Genomic DNA, 20,842 nt, shown 5'->3' on the forward strand with positions numbered 1-20,842 from the left:
ATTAGCCCTGGTCCAGGAGGCATTAGCACTCCTGCCATTCACATCCCCAGATCCTCTCCCACTTTGTACTCTAGTGTTTAACCTTTCCGGGTAGAAGAAGATCAATACAAATTCTTCATTGTTAAGAATCAATGACTGTCCTGTAGCATCACTGCCATCTAGTCTTGCTGAGGAGCCCAGTAAATCTCTCCAGCTGCTTCTAAAGCTTGGTTTGTCGTCTTCAGTTGCTTTCATTTTTAATGCAGATCACTTTGGTTTCTGTTCCCCAGGGGGCTTACAGATAAATCTTGGCAGACATGTTCAGGGTCTACAAATGAGATGCTGGAAAAGGGCCAGCCCACCCAGAATTTAGTTGTAATGGATGAGATACCCCTTTGGTTCCACTTAAGGACTGGGCTATTCCTTTCCACATTTATTGGTAATTACCTCATATAGTAAGTACCTGGGTGGGAAGTGCAGGATGAGTTCCTGTATAACAGAGGAGGCCAACCTGTAAGGCCGCAGTGCCGATCTGTGCTGGCTGACTCAGCCTTTCTTGTAAGCAGGCAGAAGTTGGAGACATCTCATTCCTTCAATGCATAATAAAAAGAAGCACTGGATAGTTTAGATACCCAGTATGAAGAAAGTCTGACAGAAAATCTCTTTGTGCTGCTTACTTATAAACCAAGTGAAAAATTACCTGCCTGATTTTCTTTTATTAATAAATGAATATATTTATCATATTATTGAATAGTATCTGACTAAGGATGATCTGTAAACATTTAATGTTAGTTAATAATCTCCTTCTCCTATGGTCATTTGCTTTTGCTGAGTGTTTGGCTGTATCTCATCCCAAATCCCTTGAATCTTAGGTTTCCTAGGGGCAGTATCAGAACTGTGTTTCCATTTGCAGCAAAATGTGGGCGCCATAGAAAAAGACAGGGTCCTTTTAACTTTGATTTCTCCTCCCTTTGATCAGTGGACTATGCCAGTTATTACCAGGGCCTATGGGATTGCCATGGTGACCAGTCAGATGAACTGTCCTTCCAACGAGGTGACCTCATCCGAATTCTGAGCAAGGTAAGAGTTAGAGTGTGGGGCTCGGATCAAAAGTTGATTTTCTCACTCCTGATGATGTAGTCTCTCAGCCAGAATTATCCCATATCATATACTTTTCATGTGTGTATTACATGGCCCCCTCACACACAGAGTAAATCTCCATTGTTTTAAAATTGTCAAAGTTTATTTGAAAATTCAGATTCAGGAACTAATTTCCAAATTTTAAAAATACAGTAAAGTACACAATACCAAAACTATGCCAATCAAAATTTGATCTTTTTAAAAGGGTCTCTGAGATGCTTAAAACATCATTACCATATACATAATTTACTACAATAAAATACTTTTGAAAATATTCTAGCTAGGTCAGCTGCCTCATTTCATTTATAGATAAACAAAACTGTAATATAATTACATATGCAGGGGGGAGTCAGAACTAGTTAGGTCAATTGATTTGAGTAAGTGCTGTAAGGCCAGTCCACAAGGGCTAACTTTATTCTCTTCCTAAGTCACAAAGTTAGCCCCTAGCCACAGCTAAATACCTCACAAATGGTGTTGTTGAATACCAAAGAATGGTCCAAAAAAAAAAAAGATTATTTCAGATCCATCACCAGTGTGAAGAAGATTTAGAACTCATGGGTTACTCTTTGAGGGATCAGTAGCATCATCTTTGTAGAGAAAGACTGCTCATATTCTGTACAGGTGGACTAAGGAAATAAATTTCTGTCCCTGAAAAAAAAACTTGTTAAAAAGTTCTCCCTCTACGAGACAATCAATATCAACAAATACATTTTTGAAAGAGGCACAATTTGCTCTTTAATTGTTGAGTATGTGAACTCCATGAGCTTCGAGGGTGGTGCTAGTGGTAAAGAACCTGCCTGCCAATGCAGGAGATGTAAGAGACGCTGGTTCGATCCCTGGATTGGGAAGATCTCCTGGAGGAGGGCATGGCAACCCACTCCAGTATTCTTGCCTAGAGAATCCCATGGACAGAGGAGCCTGGCGGGCTACAGTCCATAGGGTCGCAGAGAGTCAGACACGACTGAAGCAACTTAGCACACATGCTCAGGTGAACTCCATAAAGAAAAATTGAAAACCCATTGTGTTATTAACCCATCGTTTGCCATTCATCTTTATTCTTTGAATGTCACTACCTTGGCCAGATGTTTGTCTCAGTCTGAAATATACCAGAGCTTGTTAGAAAAAAGACCAGGACTGATCACAGGTAGCTTTCAGCAGTTACAGCAGGTCCTCTTTGAACCAGGACCAAATTCAGATCCAGCCTTTTTTGAGACAGCAGGAGGCTTGCAATCCCTGCTGAGTGAGATCACAATCTTTTAGTGATCTCTTCCAGACTCCAAGTTCAGCACCCACCTTAGTGCCATTCTGGTGCAGCTCCAGTACACCAAGAATAAATTGAAAGCAAAGAAGGGAGTGGACATTGGCCTGATTGGTATTTCAAATGCCCGAAAGCAAGGTTTGCCGTGTAATAGAATTTGTGTACATTACCACGCTGGCATTACAGGGGTAATCGAGTTATCCACTCAGGTGTGACCAGGCCTCTGTTTGCCCAGAGCCTGCAGGTGAACAAATTAACTGTTTACATTGTCTGAGGTGCCTGCAGCAGGAAGCGGGGAGAACAGAGCCAGACTGTCTGCTGGCCTTCTCTCTCGGTCATGATTATTTTGTTTGTTTTGCATGTCTTTTGCCTTTGTTAATGGCTTCTCACTGGGGGTCCCTTTCCTCTATTTAGAAGGGGCTGTGCGGTGACTTGCCCTGCAGTACAGAGCTGTCTGTGGTTGCCAGGGCTGTTGTAATTTTGAGATACCAAAGAACATGGAGACCTTCCCAAATCTGGACTTTTTTTTAACCAATCCCTCTTCCCCTCCTCTATTACTAAAAGCTAATATATCAGAGTTTAATTCAGGGGCAGTACCTTGCTGCATCGGTTCTATCAAGCTTCTTTCTCTGTCTTTTGGAAGGTCCTGAGTCTGTTGTCATTTCTTACCTTGATAGTAGCACATTTCTTACCCTAAAAGCTACATCGGATGCCTCCCTTCTTCACATTGCTAACCTCTGCATGTCAGGGAAAGAAATGAGAAGCTAGAAGCTTAACTGACGTTTCCCTCATAAAATTTCATTCCAGTTAACGTTGGCTTGGGGAGCATTTCAGATTGGATTTACCTTTATTATATTATTTAATTCAATAAGAGTCCTTTGACAGGAAGCAACCTTAAAAGGCCACCCAATCCATTCCCTTGCCTCTAAGAAGCACAAATGAACCAATTCAGGCAGACAGAAAAGGAGATTCCAATACCATTATCAGCTGTCTGTCTATTCAGATGTTCAGTTACTCCTAATCTCAGGAATTTTCTCTCATATGGATCCTAAATTTATTTCACTTTAGCCCCAGTTGCACTTGTGGTAAAGATCCTGCCTATCAATGCAGGTGACATAAGAGATTCTGATTCAGTCCTTGGGTTAGGAAGATCCCCTAGAGGAAGGCATGGCAACCACTCCAGTATTCTTGCCTGGAGAATCCCATGGACAGAGGAGCCGGCAGGCTACAGTTCAGAGGGTCTGAAAGAGTTGGACATGACTGAAGCGACTTAGCATGCATGGATGCAACCCCAGTTGCCTTCCTTTTTTGGAAGTTATACTCTGCAGCCTGCCTCTCACACCTGTAGAAACAGAACTGACTCAAGTTGAGGTTAGTCCGGAAAAATGATATCTAGAAATCTGCATTTTACTTTTCTCTCTGACCAGTAGAACCTTTGTCAAGCAAGAAAAGCCTGCTTCTTAGGAACCAGGAGAAGTCTAATTCCCTGAGACAAGACAAGATGTAGCTCAACTTACCTGGAGCAGTTTCCTTGCCTGTAGAATGAGGGAATTGTGTTAGACCTCTGAGGTTCCTTCCACCTCAGACATTCCTGATCTGAACAAACATGGTGAAGCTAACATTGCAAAATCTGCTGAAGAAATTCCACACCTCTTTTCAGATTAAACCAGAAAACTCCAATGTTCTTTTGTTTTGGACCCTCATAAATGCATATGGCTTTTCCCTCTCTCTTTGTATGATGAGAAAAATATTCTGAGAGGCAGGGGGTGGCAGGTAGAGAACAGGAAGTTGGGTGGGAATTGGGGAGTAATAACTACTCTTGGGCTCCTGCTGCTTCCTTCTGCTTCTTTCTCTCTCTCTCTCTTTTTTTTTTTTTGGTTTGTTGTTTTTTTTTGAAGTGTAGTTGATTTACAATGTTGTGTTAGTTTCTAGTGTACAGCAAAGTGATTCAGTTTTACACATATATATTCTTTTTCAGATTCTTTTCCAGTATAGCTTATTATAAGATATTGAACTTAGTTCTCTGTGCTATACAGTAGGGCTTTATTGTTTATCTGTTTTATATATAGTAGTATGTATCTGCTAATCCCAAACTTCTAATTTATCCTTCCCTTTCCCTTTCCCCTTTGGTAACCATAAGTTTGCTTTCTGTGTCTAGAGTCTATTTCTGTTTCATGCATATCATTTTTTTAACCTGAAAAATCATATCATATTTGTCTTTATCTGATTTACTTCTCTGATAATCTGTTGGTCCATCCATGTTGCTGCAAATGGCATTATTTCATTCTTTTTTATGGCTGATTAGTATCCCAGTGTGTGTGTATACATATATATACCACACTTGCTATTTTTTAATAGTTGCCTAAGTATGACCCAACCCTGACTCCTAGAATCCTCCAGCCAAGAGAGTCTGTTAGGGTCTAGGGTTTTTGGGCAGGAATGATCCCAGAAAGAGAGCTAATTACCCTTTAAAAAACTTTTTTCAGAGAAGTTGATTGGTTGGGTATCCAAACGCATTGCCTGTCCTTAGAGAAGCAAGTTGTCAACTGGTGGTTTATTTATGTGACCCTGAACAAAGTCACTTAATCTTGCTAATCCTCATTTTCCTCGTCAGTAAAAATTGGGATAATTTCTATTTAAAGGATGTTGTGATACTTACATTAAAGAATTGTGTAAAGAAGTGCCTGGCATCTGGGATGATAACTATGATTATGTTCCCCTCTTTTCCATTAACAACCAAGTAAAACTTTTGAGGTCAATGTTGGGTCTATATTTAGGAGTTCAATAAATTATTAGTGAATTGAGAGAGAAAAAAGATATCCTGTCCTGCCAAGAACACTTCACAGAGATGTTTGAAAGCTCAAAAGATCCTCACTTGGGAATAGAAGCTCATCCAGTGAAGAAACTTTACATGGAAATGCACTGTGCCTTTCCTGATCTGAGAGAATTCATCACTGGCAAAATTGGTCAACAACTCAAACTTCTTTGAGGAGAGACCAGAGCCATGTACCCCAGCTCTGAAACAGTAACCAAAGACACAATCAGCAGGACCCATCTTGCCTCCCCCAACACATCTATCCATTTCTAAGACCCAAAGTTGCATGCCCACATAATGCACTGAGTTCCAATTTGGGTTGCAAATATATTAAAAGGAGACTTTAATAACAGAGAGCTGTGCATCCATTCCTTTTGGACCCAGATATTTCTGAACAGCTCTTTTGGTGCGGGGACTGAACTCCAGTTCCGCCCATGCAGGGACGCAGCTCAGGCCACAGCGGGGTACTCAACGCTCTTCAGCGGCTCCAGATTGTGGCGCTTGTGCAGGTCTCCTCATACGTAACCGATGGCTCCTGAGAGCCTGCCTCCCGTAAATTACTTCCCACGATGCCGGCGACCACCGCAAAATTCAAGTTTGAATAGAGCAGGAAAAAGGTGTTTGAAAGGCCTGTTCACTCAGCTGCATTTTAATTTCCTTTTCAATCTTGTCCCAATTAATTTCACAGAATTAATCTCACAGAAGCAAATGTGGCAGCACTGAAGCTGTGGTTTTAGTGTGGCGGTCGCTCTGCCTGAACATGAAATAGGAGCTAATATAAAAATCCATCTGCTGTGTTTGAAATACACACCGGCTGCTGCTCAGTCCTGTCTGACATTCCAAACATCAACAGCGGGGAAAAGTGATTTGGGGGTTAGTGGCCATCAGCACTTGGCAGGGGTTCAACAACAGGTGTACTCCAAAAATCCATTCAGCTTGGGCACCAGGCATGACAGGGCAGGTGCTGAATCACCTTCCGTGCAGTAACACAACGCCCTGGCTTGGTTCCTTTTATCTGAGAATCTTAAGGCCCTTCTGGGGACCAGCACTGCTGTGGGCATTTATCGTATACGTGGGAGAAAGGGCAGTAAGAAGTCTCTGGTTGAGTCAAGCCAGTTTGCAGCTTACAGAGAAGTGATTGTCTTCTTGGCTTAAAGGTCTCTCACTAGAGAACCTTCTTCTAAATAATAAAGGTGTTTGTTCTGCTATTCGAGATAACTTAAATAAACACCCATTTAAAATTTAAGCCTCCTGTTCCAGAAGTGATTTATAGTAGTAACATGAGCTGTCCAGCAGATAAGGGCAAATGAAAGAGAGAGAGGAGAGGAACTCTTTCTCAGTTGAGGAGGAAGAGGTCCCTGAAAGAGGTCTTCCACTTAAGGTAAACAGAGTTGATAGGCTACATCTCTTGGGCTTATGTTGGTGTGCCTCATGAGTTGGCCCTGGGCTCTTCCAGAGTTTGTCCTGCTACTTATTCCCATGGAAGGCAGCCTTGGAGCAACAAACCGGGTGCCAAGAAAGGTTATACTTACATGGTGCTGAGCCAGGGTTCAGAGATATTCTCAGCACCCCAGCACACCATGCTTTGGTTGTGTTCTCTGCTGGTACAGTTGATGTGGGAACAGGGAACCTTACAAGCAAGGTCAAGTTTAATATTGAACATACAATGCTCTCAGATGGCCACAGGTCTTATGTGGATGAGGATGGACCAATTTCATCACCCTGGGTTACATTTAACTTCCAGCACCGGGTCATAGCTACTTAAATTCAGGCTGGATCATGGCTCCAAACTCAGCACCTAGTTATCTGAATGCAACAGGCCTTCCCCACCACACCTGGACTGTGTTAATGTAACACCATGTCTGTTATAATGGGATTTTTAAAGACCAGTGTTCTTCACCTACTCCCTCAAAGGACTGCTTAAAGAATGTAGACCTTTCCCCTCCCTTGACCCCATCTCCTCCAGAAGAGATTTGTATGTTGTAAAAATTATCTGAATGCAGCAGTACTTCCTCTTTTAAGTGTGCTTAGTTGAATGTGACAACAACCCTCATAAAAACAGATAAGTTAATTCCTTCAATTGCTTTAAATGAAGGCTTTTTTTTTTTTTTTTAATTTCAGGGCTCTGAGGGAAAGGAGGTGTTTGGTGACATCTAGTGTCCATTTAGGACTTCCTCAGGCACCATTACCCTCTGCTTGGCTGAGCAGGGGACGGGCAGGGTAATTTGGGAGGTAATTCAGGGATAGGAAGTGGGGAGAATAGGAGAATACAGGCCTGGGGCACAGACTGCCCAGACATAGTGATGAAACTGATCAATGCCTGCCGAAGAGCTATCATTCACCTCTGACCTAAACAAAGGGGGGCAGTGAGGAGGGGTTCCATTGGAAAATATCTTTTCTTATTTATGATGATACGAAAAGAGAAGCAGAAGCTGTCCCCATCACCCCATTTCATGTTAACAAGCAGGTCGACACTGTGCTGTGATGACGAAGATGATGATGATGATGGTGTTTTCTCTCATCAATAACCCCTGTGGGAGGCTGTAGAGTTAGGAGGATGGGAATGGGATTTGGGGTCAGCTGGAAGGCAACGGTCATACACCGGTCAAATTCAGTAGAGGCCATTTCTTTCCCCCAGACAGGAACCAATCGTCTAGAACAAACCCTGGCAGCCTCATTCCTTCCAGGTAATTTTTATAAATGAGGGGACACCCATTCCAAGAGAGGACAAAAGGGAGAGGGTGTTTGTGAGTGTGTGTGTGTGTGTGTGTGCATGCTTGCATATGCATGCATATAAACCTACAAGGAAGAGGCCCTACTACTTATCAACCCTATTCTCTATACCCTGGCCATTTATTATAAAACCCTTTTTAAAAAAAAAGAGTAAAATTGGCATTTTCCACTTTAATCTCCTTAGTCCTGAACTTTTGTCCTGGACAAGACCCTTCACTTTCTACACACACAGACATACACACCACTTTCAGTCAGGTGGAAAGTCCCAGATCCGATAATTAGCCATGAGACCCAGACAGAAACGTTTACCTAGAACCTTATAAGCCATACAGGGTTTAGGTTAATGCTCAGAATCGCCTGATGCTTTACAAACTCCAGTGTAAAAAAAAATTCCAGCCATTTATTTTGCAGTGAATTTATAACAAATGCTGTTAAAGGCTTCGTCTTTTGACAGAGGTAATAATAAATTCACTGTTAAAGACGGTAGTTTAATTCCTTATACCTCCAATACTGCACAGAATAAACCATATTCATCACTGAGTAATTTTTTACCACATAAATCTTTAAAACTAACCGGTGAAGGCTGTTGAGACTGAAATATTGTGAATTTATTAGATATGCCCATGTAGTATTGGATTCAGAGGTTTCCACTCGAATATATTATGGGGAAAATTTGTGTCTTTAACTGTGACATTCCCTCCATTTCCAACTGCCAGTAGTATAACAAGCAGCTCCTCCAGAGTCAGCTGCACGTTTATCAGACAGAGATTTAGTGATCAACTCCTCACTAATCTGCCAAAGAGGTTGGATGACATTTCAGTGAGATGCTCTATTTAAAAGGAGTCACAAAAGCTTTGTTTCTGTGTAATTATTTTCTCAAAAGGAATTCAGCCTCCCCAAACCTCTGTCCGCCAGTGTTTCTTGGTAGTGTATGGATCCAGCTCTCCAACCAAAGTAGCAAAATATTGAGGCAAATTATAACCTCTTGCAAATACACAGGGCAGTTACTTCTATGCATTATACGATTAGTTATGGGGGGCTTGAGGTAACCGGTTAGAACACAGAAAAGCTGGAATTAGCAGATGTTGCCAGACGTGTGGTATTTAAGGGTAATAAAAAAGATTATATTGAGTCTAAAACTAGAAATAATAGACAATGATTTCAGAAACCTTACTATTTAAAAACTTTAATCTTGGCATATGACACAATCAAGATACAATTAAATCCTCAGATTTGAACAAAACTCCTTTTACTCTTCTATATAAATTTTGAGTGAAAATCTGTGCCTGTTAGACAAATATTCTTAATGTTTCTCATTATTCACTAGTGAAGTGACATTTAAACTGACCAGTTGATTATATCAAATTGTAATGCCCTCTCCAGTTTCATTAAGGATATATTAATACCGCTAGAATGAAAAATATTTTTTCTTTTAGATGCAGAAATGAGCATCATCTTTTCAGCAAAGAGCTTTGGTGATTTTCTTCTTCCCATTAATATTCTGTATTTGTCAAGGGTTCCAGATACTAAAAACTTCCAAGGATGATTATGAACTTTTAAGATTTTTTTTAACAAAACAAAATGCATTTCTAACTCTTAAACAAAGGTGAGAAATCTCCTGGCAGTGCAAGATTGCAGCCCATCAGAGTAATTGGTAAAAGACAGAACCCGGCTAGAAAGATAAGTGAAATACCAGCAATTAATATTCAGTATTTCACATTCTAGTCAAGAAGATGTGTTTTCCTTTGTGATGTGGCTCATAGCTAAGAGTGTTGGGATCCAGACTCAAGCTCTGCCTTCTTTTTGTGCATGAGGATTAAGGAAAAAAAAAAAAAAAAACAGCAACAACAATCCTGCTCCATCTGTAAATGAACAAACATCTTGATTTTATAGCTATTTGCTTTGTAAAACTGAGGAATGAAACAAAAATTACTGGATGCCTAAGTAACACTTTAATTCCGAATTCATTTACGCTGTAGCTATGTAGTTGTCACAAACCATAATGCAGTATTTAATTAAAATAACAGAAGTGCATCTAGATATGTCCTGGGGTAGCTATCACCAAATTATAGTCTATGCTATCCGTATTTTATTTATGAAATGGCAGTCTAAGGTGCAACTAAGCTAATACAAAAGCATAAATATTTTAAACCTGCATTTTTATAAAGGCTTCTTTTCTTTCCTGCTACGTCTTTAAATTTTTCCTCCTATCTTTCCGGGGTGTTTCTTAGTGGGATTGTTTTGATGTCGATAAAGATCTCTCTTTGTAACTCTTGCTTTTCAACTATTGACCTCCTGCTTCTTCTGGCTGTGAAATCCCCCATCTGTTGTCATGGAAAGGCTTGTGAGGTTTCACAGGAGCTACAGTAAGCTCGGGACATCTTAGCAGAACTTGGACGTGGAGGGCAGGAGAAAAGCAAACCCTCTTCAGTTCAGTGTGCTTGTTCCCATACAGTCTTCCTTGCGCCTTTTTTCCACCTATAAATACCCGTTATAGTTTACACGCTTGCTTGCTCTACTTTGTGAATGTTCACATGCAGACATACTGCTCCTTTTCATAAACGCATAGCATCTATCTTACACGCACCCACCATCTATCTCTTCGTTCACACTGGCTGTCCCATCCACCTCCTTGTCTGCAGAATTATGTTCCGCAAGGTCCCGATTTATAGGAAATAAATAATGAAAATGGAACCGACTGGGAAAGATAATCGAAACATTCAAATTGTTATTTTTCACTGTCCTTTCTACAAACAGAGCCTCTATAAACACCTACCAAAGGTGTTCACTGATTCCTAAAAGGCAATCAATGCCTATTGGAACATTCTGATCCAGTGGGTCTCTACCTTGTATTTTTCCTATTTTTTCTTGTTTTTGGATGATCTAAGATCTCACCTTTTTTAAATGGCAAATGATGCCGTGTTATTATTTTCATTCTTTCAGCTTCTGATTTATCCTGTTTATAGTGGCAAGTTTTTGTCATCATTTATTCTCTATAAGATAATCCTAAGAATTATGAAAACAATAACTGCAATCACCTTTTTTAAAGAAAATAGCCCCTGCAATTACTGTATAAAGATATTTGATAATAGTAGCATCAGATCACAGCCTGATCCTGCAGCAAGGGTCTTTTAGAGAAGGGTTTCTTATACACACTTGTAATTATTTTAGCCCCTTTCACAGGTCACATAGAAAGTTAATTTCAATAGCTGCTAATTTCCGTCCAACAAAGAGTGTGGTACTTTAAACCACCCAAAATAATTGGATTCAAAACAAATTTAGGAAATTGAGTGTGTTAGCAAGCAAATAAAAATATCCTTTTGGTAAGGAGGAGGGTGAAAGTAGTAAAAATGGCCTTTTTTCCCTCCCTTCTTTCCCCTTCACAACTTTGCCATTAAAGTTGCACCTACAGCTAGAAGTTTGTCCGTGAAAAATGGTCATTTTGTTTCTCTGCTCAAAGAATGTTATTAAAATGCTAATTTAAAAGAAAAAGGAGTTAAATATCTAGCGATGGTGCATTCTAATTGCAACCATAATGAGCTCTCTAAATGTGCGTGCCCCTGACACACACAGAGCATAAACAGCAGTAAACAGATCATTAGTACCCGCGTTCATTTATTCTGGCGACCTTACCATGACCCCACCGAGGGTAGGGTGAAAAGCAGGTGGATCTGGCTGTGACACCCCCTAGAGGGATCCAGGAAATGAAGCTATAAGCGGTTGTCATGGAAACGCCTATGTGTGCAGATGATGTAACACACCGACAGGCTGTAGGCTCCGCAACTGGGACGTTGCCTTTCCCTCGCCGGAACAATCTTGTGGATTAAATTATTCATTTCTTTAATTCAAATAGCAAAAGGAATCCTAATTTTCTTGGTGATGTGCAACTCTTCCATTTGTCTAAGGTCTGGAACATAGTGACTTGTCATCCTCTCTTTCTCCAAAACCTACCCTAGCTTCTTACATTCTAGACCCAAATTAGGAAATCTGACAAAATTAAATGGAGAAGAGGCAGCGAAAATCTGATGCTCAACATCTGTACTTATAGACAGAAAATCTAAGATTTTAAGCTAAAATTAATAAGATAGACAGTGTCCCTTTCTGATGAGGGCATGGTGACCAGGGACTAAATGTATACCTGTCCTGAACAAGATGGCTTTATTTGGAGCAGGGCAGGGTCAAAGCAATACCTGATGCAATGAGAAAAGCAGAGAAGCACCAGCCCCAAATGAACACATCATCCTAGCAAGGTGCAGTGATAGAGAAAAACATAGAAGAGAAAACGAGCATCTGCTCACCCCTTCACATGTCCAACTGAGAGAATCGAGATTAATAAAAATAATTCTTTGGAGAATGATTCCACTCTATCCTACCCTGTTTTGCACCAAACAACCTCAATAACCTTATGGCAACAGTAGAATAACTTTTCTTCTTTTTTTAAAGGAAGCAAAAAAGACAATCTCTGGAAATTATTTTAAAATAAAAAATTTCCTGGCCTGCGACTCCCCCCACTCCACCCCCATTGCACTTTAGATGAACCTGTGATATTGTAGCAATGGCCCTTGAAGTGCAGTGGGGAGGTGATTTAGGAGAATATTAAAGGCAATGTGGAGATTCAAGGCGCCTCTCTCAGGGAGATCTGGAGAAATACGCAGCACAGATGGGCCGAGCAGATTAAACATTTCCGTCACATTGTTTCCAAATTGTGTTGTGGTGCCTGAGGCTGGTACTGCGGTCAGAGCAAAACAGAGCGGTGCGGGGCTGCGAGCTGCACAGTTTATGGAATACATATTAATACACCGGTCTCACATGGTATCACAATTCTATCAGCTCGGCAATGGTGCTGTCTCTATTGTTTCTGAATTCTGCACTTGGCACCTTGCTTCCTCCTGTCTGCAAAGTGTTTACCTTCCCTTTATCCTTCCTCTCTCTTTTAGCCAAAGTTCAAGTTGTGTGTTTCTCATTTCTCTCTTCCACACAGCCCTGTACCCACTGCCCTCCTCACCTTGCGGTTTTCCTGTCATGCACACTCTGTTTTGTACACACTCCCATGACCAAGACTGTCCACTGTGTCTGCTTTGTGCACAGGTCCTGCAGCCTTGCCTGGCTTTGACTTTGTAGTATCCACTCACACCCAGTTCAGGACATCAGTTCAGACTTGAAGCTGAATAGTCCCCTGGACTCAGGGCTCTTAGACCCTCCATCCAGCTGACACATTCCCCTTCTCAGAACTCTCAGCTTTTAGCCACAGTGAGCTTTGTGGAGTTGCTGCCATGTGCTCCCTTCCCAGCTGCTGTCGCTGGCCATCCACCTTTCCGTGTCCCTTTTCTTATACTCAAAGCCCCCATCCCCAGCCCAGGATCCAGGCTCACCAGTGTCCAGGTTAGCAGGTTCCCTGAAATATGGCAGTAAATAAAACTAGTTCAATTGAGGCAAATTTAATGATTCATTTTTATTATGATTTATAGACCAAAACTTTGAATAATAGAAAAAAGAGAAAACGATTGCCAAGAACTTAAAACATGGTGTGAAACAAATAGCCTGGAGAGGCCGCCAGGCTACCCAAGGTTTCAGCCAAGCGCCGGGCTCAGATACTTTCACAGGTTCCAACAGCACTAATCCACTGTTGACCCAACTGACCACTTCCTTTCTCCTTCAGCAAAAGCTCTTCATAAAACCATATGCCCTGAAATACGAGCACCTGTTTGTCTGTGGTGAACAATTGTTTTTCTCAGCAATTGGAAGGGTGCTGAGTTAGAGACTTCAATTTATTTAATAATTTTTGATAGCCTCAGAAAGCATTAAATTTCCAAAGCTGAAGTTCGATAGAGAGATTGCAGTCCAACCCAGAGTAAAAATACGATATTTTTGGCTGACCTGGGAATATTACTATCTACTCTGCTTAGGAATTCAAATTTCCCATCTTTACTAATAATAGTATATGATGCACAAGCACTAATAAGAGAAATAAGCAATCATAAACCAATAATTCTGTGATTGATTGGTCTTTCTAGGACATATATCAAGCATTTATTGATCTTTCATGTTAGGGGCTGATTGATTGTTCTCTTGAAGAGGAATTCTCTTGTTTACAAGCACTGATATAGTGAACTTTGATGGTTAAAAGAACAAAAGTATGAGACATTTTCTGGGAATCTTGCTCCACAGAGGCTTATTGAAGCTCAATTCAATGTGAAAAGAGAACGTTTCCATTAGGAACATTCTCAGGGGAACAGAGGGTGTCAAGCAGCTTGCTCCAAAAGCCATCATGTGGATTTGAATGGAAGCTATGAGACGACACCACAACTTTTAAGTCACATTAAAGAGATGGGGCCTTAGAAAGGATAAGCAAGGTTGGTCAGCCTTTGAAGCAGGAATAGACTTGGCAACTGGAAGGCTGAAGCCTTGGAAACCCAGCATGGCAAGATTCTTGATTTCCTTTCCTTTTGTGTTTTAAAAGAGGGAGGTAGCGGGAAGATGGCCACACTGGGCCAAAGTGCAGATCCAGGCCAAAAAGATCATGCATTTCCCCCCTAAAGTGCTGATTGATAAAACAGTAGAGGGTTCATAAACCTTTCAGAATGTGATGAAAGGTCTGGGACCTCACCCAAGGGACAAGACACATGTACACATGCACACAAATTTTACACCAGTTTCAAGGAATTCAAAGATCCCTTCACGTCCATCCAGACGTGTCAGGGGTTCACAGACTCCAGTTTAAGAATCTGTGCCCTAGAGGATGGTGATTTCCTTTTGCTGGAACAGCCTAGGATTCACTGAGCCTAGAAATTGAATTCTCATCCCAAGACAGGATGGTCATTCCAGGTCATGTCTGTGCTACTCCAGGGGAGCCATGGAAGAGCGTATACAAATAGGAACCAGCAGGGAGGAGAGAAATTAAAATGTAGCAATCATGGAGTAGGGGTATTTAATCTCTTTTAAGGCTTATGATAGGCGCCTGCTGGTTTTCCCCCTGACATCCCCTGACACCTACTGACAGGGTATTTGCAGCACCACACAGGGACTCAGGGCCCTGTGACAGGAGGAGCACTGAGGAGGGCCATGATAGTCTTGAAACCATAAACAGCAATAGGAAACCACTGGAGGCAGAGTCAAGCTGTGCAGTGTGCCTGTGGTTGGTGGCCATACTGCTTTTTGTTTATAGAATTTGCTGTTCTTTTTATGGCAGGTTTGGTAGGGCTTTTTTTTCCCTTGTTGATGGAGATTAGCAGCATAAATCCTTTTATTGTGGTGTGCAAGCCTCCATAAACACTTTCGATTGTTGCTGATGGTGAAGGCTATGCCTATTTCAGGTTCCTCCAATAATCTGCTCATCCAGACCAAGAGCCTCTCCAACCAGATTAACAGAGTCCAAATAACTGACTTCATTTTTAAGACTCCTTCATTTGAGAGGCTCAAGGAGATGGGGCAGGGTTGATGTTGAGGCAAACAGATGTTTAATCATGCCTAGAAATATTTATGATGAAAACAAACCACATTGAGTGGCTTCTTAAAAGATTTTGTGGCAAGAAGCAAACACTGATGTAAAAGGTTTGTTTTTTAAATAGCTTTTCATATTCTTATCCAAAACATCTTCAATTAACCATTTTGTATAATTAATGTCTTAGCTCTACCACACACAGTGTATAGAGAGTCACAGAGCGGGGAGCCTATATAATTCTGATTCCCTAACGTTGTCACTGGTAGGTATGCATCCCTCCCCCCACCCTTGATTGAAGGTAGAGACATTTCTGCATTGAAGATTTCAGGTCTCCCGGGACCAACTCAGGCATTTTTCCAGTCAGTGCTTCCAAACATCTGGGCAAAAAGTCAAACTTTATTGAAAATGTTGATCCCAAGAATTCAGTTATCTCTGCCATCCCAAAACTAAAATCCAAGAATCAGCAACTTAATAAAAATGCAGTAAATTAGCACCTCTAGACAAGAGCAGAGTTCATTCAGAGCTGGGGTCTGCCTGACTGAGCCAGTACTCTCTCCATTTTAATAGTTTAATAAAAATTAGCATAATTAACGAACATCTGTATGATCCAGAGTGGTGCAATTTGGCACTTGGAAACGAGGGCTTAAACATGATTGCTGTGAGTTTAATGTTGTTTTAATTCTTTTTGGCACTGTGCAGTGAAATAAACGTTTGGTGGTGATAGTTCTCGGCCGGATCTCATTTGCATTTTTCTCCCTTTGATTATGAGCAATTGTGGACTCCCCAGCAATTCATCAAAGTAGAAATTATTTTAAAATACCTCGTGGTGTTCAGACTGGGCTGGAGCAATGCATGGGAGTGGGGGGCGCTGATAGGAGAAGAGAAGGCTAGAAATTTTCCATTCATGCTTTAAACATCTCAGCCCTGCAGCCTTTTTTGGGTATCCAGCCAAGGGATGAAATCTGGAAAAGACAGTCAGATCCCAAGACCTGTAGGTGCTTTGATTAAACTCCTAGGCTTCCACAGCAGGATGCATATGGTCTCCGAGACTGTGCCATCCTCCTTACACTTCTGCCTGCTTTTTTATTTTGAAGGGCATAGAGTTGATTCCACTCATCCCAGTTCTCACCACTGTGGTGAGACTACTACATCTGTGGTCGGCAGGGTCAGCGTTCCCCTCAAGCACGGGCGCACTGACTGGGAGCCCAGCCTCTGCAGGCATCCTGCTGGGCCTCGTCTGCCTCCTCTTCGCACCCTGTTTGAGTTGGCAGACAGCACCTTCCCCAGGCTCAGTCTCTACTCCTGGCATTACAGCTAAAGGAGAAGGCTGCCAAGCGTGAGTCAGACCCAGAAGTCTTGAATGACTCCTGGGGAGAGAATGCCCTTGCTGAACCCCTCAGGTGATGAAGGTGGCAGCATCCAGCAGGTAGAAGACCACACCTCACACCTGTGTAAGCAAGCTGAGTGGTCAAATGACTGTCAGACAACATGGTGCCCACTGTCTCCAGTGAGACAGCAGAAAAGCTAAAGCTAGAATTTCTAAGACAGAGCATGCATTCCCCTCCACACAACAGGACCCTAGTCGACATGGCCATTGCAGCAACATGCTAATGTGAGGCAACACTATAAGAAAACTTAAGGCAAAAAAAAGAAAACTTAAGGCAGAAACTGCCCTAACTTCAGTGCTGGGAAATAGCAACATAACTTGTATCAAGAGGAGCTTGAAAATGTTCTATCATAGGCGTTCCCTGGTAGTCCAATGGTTAGTACCGCAACTTTCACTGCTGTGTCCTGGATTCAATCCCTGATTAGTGAACTAAGATCCTACAAGCCTTATGGTGTGGTCAAAAAATAATAATTATAAAAATAGAATGTCCTGTCAGGCATAGGCAGAGGAATTCTGGGTAATTTCCCATACAGCAATGCAGGCTGTAGGGGGAAGATGGCCTCCCTCCTGGGGAAGGGGGCAATGAGAAGATGCCGTGGGGACAGTGAGGGAAGGAGGGGGGCACATTCGTTTATTTAAGACTGATTTTTAAATGCTAATTCCTTGTTCCTTTTAGGATCAGCTCAGTAGTCTCACTTCTTACTTGGTCTTCATGGTGTTTAGGGAGCCATTTGGGAAACTATCTCTAAAGGCAGTTGCTCTCTTCCTGCCATAGTCACCAGGGAGTATCTTCAGTCACCAGGGAGTATCTTGGAGTTGGTTGTAACTAAATCTGCTCAACTGAGAGTGTAAATTCCCACTGCTCCCCCTTCATTTCTTCATAATATCGTTTTTTGTTTTTTTTTTTTTGGCTGCAAGGCATGTAGGATCTTAGTTCTCCAATCAGGGATCAAACCTGTGCCCTCTACTTTGGGAGCAAGGAATCTTAACCACCAGGGAAGTCCCTTCATAACCTCATTTAACAAGGTTTTTTTGGGCCCCATTCTGTGCCAGGCACCATGCTGAGTGTGGGAATACAAGAGCAAACAAAACCATCAAGGCCTCTGCTCCCACAGAACTTTCCACCTAGTGACTGGCACTGAGACAAAAGGCCGGCAGATACAAGGCAGCATGATGAATTCTTTTCTGGAGAAGCACAGAGCACAGCACTGTGGACCACAGAGCTGGGGCCCCCACTCAGTCAGAGAGTGGTAGCAAGGGGTTTCTGGAGAGGCCAGAGAGAGTTAGGAGTTGGAATCTGAAGGCTGCTTAGGAGTGAGCCCCCTGGAAGGGAGGGGGGAAGTGGAGGCTAAACAGGCAAAGGAAAGGCTCCACAGTGAGAGCCTGAGGCCCAAGGGAGAAGCAGAGACAAATTCTGTTTTACTAAGAGTTCACTAGATTTAGGGGATAAATGACAATGAGTGGGACTAGTTCATGCAAGGTCTTGTCCATCTTTTTAAGAAGTTGACAATAGACAGTAGGAACTCAAAGGTTTTAGGCAAAGCAGTGATATTATCAGTGTGCCTTTTAAAAAGATTCTGGCTACAGAATGAAGAGTAAATTGGAGAATAAGAATGGAGATACAGAAACCAATTTGGATATTGCTTCTGTAGTCTTCAGGAGAGGGGACAGTGACATGACTCTAATCCGTTGCCAATGGGAATAGAGAGAAGTGGATGGAGTCCAGTAATATTTTGGAAAGAGAACCGACAGAACTTGAGGACTGATTGGTAGAGAGTGAAACTGGGAATGACTCTCGGGTTTCTGGCTTGAGTAATTGAGTGCATAGTGGTACCACTCACTGAGACAGAGAACAGAGGTGGTAAAGATACTTCGGAAATGGAAACAGAGAAAAGAGGCAACATGATGGTTAAATTTAGGACAGAGTGAGTTTGAGAAGCTTGAGGAATATGCACTTGGGCTTTGAGATCCAACCCTTAGATCCAGGCTGGAGCTATTGTTGTGTCATTTACACAGAAGGTGTGTAAGATTGCTCAAGGAAAGCACAAATTGGAAGAAGGCCAGGGCAAAACACTGGAAAATCACAGGAAAAGGAGAGATAAAGGAAGATGAGAATGAAAAGAAGCAGCCAGAGAGGTAGGAGGGAAACCAGGAGAGTATAGAAATTAAGAGAAGAAAATACCTCAAGAAACATCCATGGTGCCAGGACTGCTAGAGATCAAGTTAAGGACTGAAAAGTACCCACAGAATTTGAGCAATAAGGAGGCTATAGGAAGCGTAAGTGGACTGATAAAGGCAGAAGCATTTACGTTACAGTGGCTCAAAGAGTGAATCGAAAGCAAGAAGTTGGGGCAGTAAATGAAATAAATTCTTTCAACAAACTTGACTGTGAATTGTCAGTTTGCATAGATAGGCTAGTCTAAATAGGAAGTAGACATGTGGTGGTGTTTGTCAGTAAGTTGTATCCAACTCTTTTACAACCCGGCGGACTATAGCCCACCAAGATCCTCTGTCCATGGGATTTCCCAGGCAAGAATATTGGAATGGATTGCCATTTCACAAGGCATCTTTCCGACCCAGGCATCAAACTCACATCTCCTGCGTTGGCAGGCAGATACTTTACCACTGAGCCACCAGGGAAGTCCGCGGATACGTGGTAGGAACTATTTAATAATTGTTTTCAAAGACGAAAGAAACCTGAATACACTTCAGTACTGATGGAAGGAGCCATTTACATTAGAGGCAGACATCAGACTTCTCAGAACCTGGTCTCTAAGAAACAAAGCAGAGTTGCAAGTGCATAACCAGGGGAGGGATGCTTGCTCCACTTTAATTGAAAAGAAGAGTGATTGTCAATACAGGTAAGTTCCTGTTTTGGTGGCTGAATTTGACGGATCTGATAGCTTCTGTTTTCTCTTTGAAGGTAGAAAAGAGGTCAGCTGCTGAGAGTTAGGGGAGAGGCAGAGTTGGAAGAGGGGAGATCCACTAAAAGAAACAAAAAGATATATAAAAAAAAAAAAGAAAGAAACAAAAAGATAATCAGTTGACCCAGAATTTTATTTTGTCAAAAACTTGGTTTTCTTTCTTTTCTCCCTAGATCTCAGCAGTCAGCTGTGCAAAAGATGGATCCAGTTGAAGTGGAATACATGTACTTCCCATGTATTCCTAAATAGCTTCCTTCAAAAGAAGGAAAGCATGTCCTAGTGCTTGCAGGAGTAGTTCTGTAACACCATCATCCTCTGTGCTTTTGAGAAGCTCTTCTGTACCCCAGGAGCTCTGTTCTCAACTCTGCACTGCCCTTCTTTTAAACCCTCTCAATCCCCTTCTCATTTGCCCCCTCCCTGCCTATCATGTCTGGCCTGTTATTATTGATGTGCTTGTCAACCTCCCACCTATTCCAGGGGAGGCATCTAATGTTCAGGGCATCTACTATGTATCAGACACTGTTATTTTCACTTCGGCAGCATCACTTATGTCCCCCACCAGAGAGGGGAGGGGTAATGTTACCCCAACTCTTAGAGAAGAGGAAGTTAAAGCCAGGAGACCCTCCGGTCACATGGCTACTAAATGACCAAGTCGGGACGAGACCCCAGTCTGTCTGACTCCAAAGCCCATTACTCTCCGCTGTGAACTCCCGGGGAGCAGGCAGTGTTCCAACTCTCATCCATCTCATGGGAGTGCAAAAAGCACTTTGCACACGGAAGAAGCGTGGGAAATATTGATTTGAACTATGACCTGACTCCCTGCATACTTTAGTGCTCTGGCATTTTTGGGTGTGCCCAGCTTTCCCCAAAGAAGCCGTTCCACTCTGCCTGGTAAAAGACATGCTCTTTAGGTTCAGGCATGGCACCAAATGTGCTCAATGTACAATGCAGACAGAAAGATGGTGAAAGGAAAGCAGAGTTTGCTTGCTTTCTTCTAGATAACTTTTATTGATTTATTTTTGGCTGTGCTGGGTCTTCGCTGCTGTGAAGGTTTTTCTCTAGTTGCGGGGAGCAGGGGCAGTTCAGTGTGCAGTGAGACAGGCTCTAGGGTACATGGGCTTCAGTAACTGGCATGTGGACTCAGTAGTTGCAGCTCCCAGGCTCT

General features: G+C 42.2%; 1 protein-coding gene across 2 annotated transcripts in view; it reads left to right on the forward strand.

The window, feature by feature from the left end:
• Positions 1–20,842, forward strand: part of SKAP1 (src kinase associated phosphoprotein 1) — a 322,299-nt gene that overhangs the window by 298,734 nt on the left and 2,723 nt on the right. For both annotated transcript variants that reach the window (XM_055407647.2, XM_055407648.2), the window contains exon 11: positions 959–1,059. In XM_055407647.2, the coding sequence (XP_055263622.1) occupies positions 959–1,059 (101 nt within the window). The remainder of the gene's footprint in view (positions 1–958; positions 1,060–20,842) is intronic.

The sequence above is a fragment of the Moschus berezovskii genome, chromosome 20 (genome assembly GCF_049115385.1).
Source record: "Moschus berezovskii isolate FMDL1 chromosome 20, NW_MosBer_1.0, whole genome shotgun sequence".
Classification (NCBI taxonomy): Eukaryota; Metazoa; Chordata; class Mammalia; order Artiodactyla; family Moschidae; genus Moschus; species Moschus berezovskii.